The following is a 4,825-nucleotide window of genomic DNA, read 5'->3' on the forward strand; positions in this document are numbered from 1 at the left end:
GGTAGTCGAGGAGGCGAACTCGTTGCCGTGAGAGCTGGCTTTTCTGGAACTTCGGTAGCAGTGATTTAAGCGTTGCCCAGGACATGATTGACATAGCAGACCCGGTGTCGATTTCCATGTCGCATGGTCTTCCTTCGATTTCTACTCTCGTGTAGACCTTTTCTTCTACAGACGTGCTGGCTTGGCCAATTCTCGTGCTGTAGGTGTCTCACTTTTGATTCTCGCGCCGTTTTCTCATGCCACCATCTCTGGTTGGCTGATTTGAACGTGTCGGTTCTGGTTGGTCGTGATGATCACGTGACTTGTTATTTTTCGGAAATTGAGCTCTACAGACTCTAGCCAAGTGGCCCTTCTTTTCACATCGCCTGCAAATGGTGTCTCGGTATTTGCAGGACTGTCTCTCGTGAGCTCCCCCACAGCTCGAGCAGTTTTCTCGGCGACGACTTTGCTCGCCTTTCTTTTTGTCAGTGTGGAAGACGTCCTCGTCAGACTCTTCTTCCGTACTGGTCTGCGCCTCCTCTCGATGAACAGGGGTTGACTTTGGGCCATCTTTGCCTGACTGTGGGTGTTGAAGCGCTTCGGAAGCCTTAGTGGACGCTTCGTGCGCTCTTGCTTCATCAAGCGCACCAGCTAATGTCAAGTCTGGCTTCGCGAGTAGGCGCCTCTGTAAAAGCGTGTCTCTCACGCCACAAATCAACTGTTCAAGGAGTGCGTCGTCTAGATCCCAGTAGTCACAATGCCTTGCAGCTTTTCGAAGTGCAGCCACGTATGCGCTGACCGGTTCTTCTTCTCTTTGTACTCGTTGCCGGAGCTTGTAGCATTGTACAAACTTCGAAGGAACGGGAGCGTAGTGGGCTCTCAGGTTTGCTTGTAGGACGTCCCAGGGAACCGTCTGAACTGGTGTTGGTTCGCAGAGGGATTCGGCCATCTCGAAGACGTCTGGCCCGCAGTGGCTCAGGAAGAGAGCTCTTTTTCGGTTCGCTGAGAGACCCTGCATCTTACTTGCTTCCAGGGAACACTCAAACCTGGTCAGATACGACCCCCACTTCTCTCGGGTCGGGTCGAAGGGTTTTGGCGGAACGTAGGCAGACATCGCAGTATGTCTCCGTAGTCCGCTCGTCACCTTGGCTGAAACTCAAAGCTCTTTTTGCTTTGCTTCTTGTGGCCTCAATCCCACCCTCGTCGCCAATGTTATAGCGCGGGAATAACGAGAGGCACAAGCAAGCTAGTGACAACAGCTCTTTAATTCAGGGTGAGAATTCAGCAAAGAAACACAGGCAACAGCCCTCTTTATATACAGTTCAGGAATAACCGTTAACCAATCACAGGCAATGGTGCATTTGAATTTCCCGCACAAAATAGATACATACATAACACATGGGGTGGCTATCGGTCTGGAATGCAAAAGTCTGGGCAACCATTAGATGGCAGCAGAAAGATGCAGGAAACTCTAGCTCAGGAATCTCATCCCTGGAAATTGTCACAAGTCTCTAGCTGAACAATCTGAAGCCGCAACATGGCCACATCAGCATAAGAGACTCTGGTGAGTAAAAAAAGAAGAAGAATATTACAACTTGCCATTAAATTTGCATTGATTGAATTAGAATTGTTATTTTGAAATAACTGCGAAACAGAGTGACTTCACATGGCTACTTACTGGCAGAGTTTTACAATAACTAAAATATCAATATTTGGTTTTATGAATGATATATCTAAAGTAACATAAACTAGACAGCCCTCCCAGCAAGATCTGCCCAAATCTTTCAATCCCTCCTCCCTCACCCCTCCTCCTCCCCCATTTACCCTGGTGTAGGAAGAAATATCCTTCTGGGTTCAGCTGCAAGTGAGGAAAAAGACACTGGAAGCATGGAGACTGCTTGGAAAGATGGTTTAATGGTGGACAGGATCACATGGCTTGAGTTCCTGAACAGAAAAGGGGCGAGATACAGCGAGTCCCCGGGTTTTATGCTCTCTCTGGCTTTGAACTTCCTGGGGCCCCGAAAGAGTATCCTGATTGGTTGTCAGACTTCCAGGAGGTGGGGGTCTTAGCTAGCCTTGCTGGCTGATGTAATCTTCCCAGGTGCCATGTGGTGAGTTTCTGTCCTAGATGGGTCCTATTGTGTTGCAGATATGGCCCATTGAGTGAACTTGGCTGAGGCCTTAATGGCCCATTAACAAAGGTGTGTGTGTGGGGTGGGAGGCATGTTTCTCCATTTCTCATCCAGGAAAATATAATATTCTGATTTTTCAACATTTCCAAAAATATTTCATTCTTCCAGGAAAAGGGTGGGTGCTAACTTCCTACAATGGTCAAGTCTGACTTCCCTGTTGCTCCTGGGTTTTTCTGAAGGAAAGTTTGTAAGAACATTTTTAGCTCCCTGCTCTGACTAGTTAGTACTCATATCCTACTTTATTTCAACCATCTGGTGATGTTTGCAGTTTCAATCTAAAAGCTGCAGGGCCTAGAATGGCTAAAAGAAGAGGATTGTGCAACATCACATCTTCAGTTAATAATATATGTGTGTGTGTGTGTATCAAGTTGCAGAAAGCTCTAGAGAAGGTCTCCTGGTTCCTGGCAGTGAGGACACTACTGAGGGTCATGGTCCGTTATTTGCTGCAGTCTAAAGCAAAGCTTGCTCCCTAATCATGCTTTCAGATTTGTAGGGCTAATACCCAGAACTCTAAATCAGTTGACCAAAGGCAACTTTCATGGGTGAGAATCAATACATTTTAAAAAATGCCTTTCATAATATACTTTCAGGCTATAACAAAACTGTGCTGACCCGGGGCAAGGCACTGAGGCAACACAGTCAGCTGATAGTTCAAAACACCCCTTTATTGCTCCAACTTTCCTCCAACCGCTTCCACGTTTATGGCAAGTCCTGGACCAAAGTGTTCACATATACACATCTCCAGCAGCCTCTGGCTGCAAGTAGTCCAGCAAACTCTGTTAGCACAATGGCTTCAAAGCAAGAAGTCCAGCGGGGCAAGGAAATAAGTCAATGAGTCCAGGAAGCAAGGAATAAGGCAAAAAGTCCAGGAAACAAGGAATATGACAAGAAGTCCAGCAAATTCCAAACGTCGGCAACGGCACACGAAACTCCACGAATTCAGCATTTGTTCCTGACAAATGCTCCATTCCACAGCGTCTCCTTAAATCTCAGTCCCCAGGTGTGCCTTGTGAAGAGGGGCGGGCGCTCTCCTCCCGAGTTGTCGTGTTGGCATGTGCTGTTCCCACCTCCTCTCCACTCTCTGTGCTTAGGGATCAGAAGGGGGCGGTCCTTGCTCATCAGCTGAGTTCTGTCGCTCTTCATCTTCACTCCCTGCCCTCTCTTGGTTGTTCTGCCTCTGTTCCTCCCTGCTGGTAAGCCGTCCCAAGCCCGAGGGGCCCGGGGCTACCTTGTCCTGCTCCTCCCCATATTTCTCTGAAGCCAATGAGGCCACCCCCTCAACCTCCGACGGTTCCAGTTCTGGCTCATCCTCCTCTGCAGATTCAGGCTCCGACTCCAACAGCTCTTGTCATTCCCAACACAAGGTGGCCATCAGCTGATGCATTTTGAGCTATAGTATAGCATTTCAAACATCAAAGGCACTGGATTTATTTATTCATTAGATTTATGTGCTGTCCATCTCATAGAGATTGACTCTGGGTGGCTTATACAAACATTAAAAATGAGTACACATTGAAATGATAAAACAATCAACAACAACAATAATAATCATTACAGTTATTAATTGATGTGGAGGATAGGAACACAAAGTACACAGGGAGAGGTGTGGTCTTCTCTTAATTTGATAGCCATCAACAGAATGCTGCACCCTTGTTAGGATCCCAGGTCAACTGGCAAAGTCAAGACTTCGTGTCTGGGTCCTATGAGTGGGGACACTGCTAAGCTTCATGGTCTATTATTTGCCACAGATCAGTAGCACAAAAGGTCAGCAAGGTGGATGTGGATCAGTGATGGGTTGCTTCCGGTTTGGATCGGTTCGCAAAAACCGGTAGTAAAACTGGTGGGAGGCTCCGCTCACTGACCCAGACATCATCAGGAAGCTTCTACGCATGTGCGCGGGGCACCGTTGTGAACCGGTAGTAAAGGTAAGTAGAACCCACTCCTGGTGTGGATCTCACCTTGGGGTGTGTGTGTACAATGTTCCAAAGATCAGGGCTACAACAACAGAGAAGGCTCTTCTGGATTACCTCAGAGAAAGGCACGTTTAAACAATATGGTGCTCAGTATGTGTAACATGCTAGCAACAAATGAATTGGAGAGCTGGATATTAATTAGTGCATTTCTATTTTCTAAAGAAGGGATATTTGGAATGTCTATCACTTCAATTTTTGTTCTATTATGCATTGTATTTTTGGAAAATGAAGATTTTTTTAATAGTAATTTTTATTAAGTTTCATTATAACAATAAGATAATATAGAAGAAACAAAAGGTTTAAACAGTTCTATGCAGGCCTTTAATATAACATTTCTCAGCCTCGCTTATACAGTTAAATTAAATCAAGTAATTTAATGGCGCTACCAGATATGCATATATCTACCACCCCTGGTGTTTCCATTGGCAATAAACACAAATCAAGATGTTCTTGGGCTTTTACAGATACTATACTAACAACCCAATAATATCGAAAGTTTGCCAAATTAAATTTGAATAATGTACAAAGAATTTGGAACCGAGAACAGGAATTGAAAAACTATGCTTGCAGGTTTCTTCATTTCATCCACGGAGATTTTTAAAAGGTTGATTATGGTCTTAATTTGAAGAACCATTCATGTCTCTGGAACGTCATGCCCCCTTCTCCTGAGGTGAGATCTGC

General features: G+C 45.7%; 1 protein-coding gene across 1 annotated transcript; it reads right to left on the reverse strand.

The window, feature by feature from the left end:
- Positions 1-208: 208 nt before the first annotated feature.
- Positions 209-1,093, reverse strand: LOC148115308 (uncharacterized). The gene has a single exon (XM_087885146.1). It carries the CDS (start codon positions 1,091-1,093, stop codon positions 209-211), a length of 885 nt encoding a protein of 294 aa, XP_087741272.1.
- Positions 1,094-4,825: the final 3,732 nt, after the last annotated feature.

The sequence above is a fragment of the Pantherophis guttatus genome, chromosome 2, assembly GCF_059756535.1.
Source record: "Pantherophis guttatus breed Tessera chromosome 2, ASM5975653v1, whole genome shotgun sequence".
In the NCBI taxonomy this organism is placed as follows: domain Eukaryota; kingdom Metazoa; phylum Chordata; class Lepidosauria; order Squamata; family Colubridae; genus Pantherophis; species Pantherophis guttatus.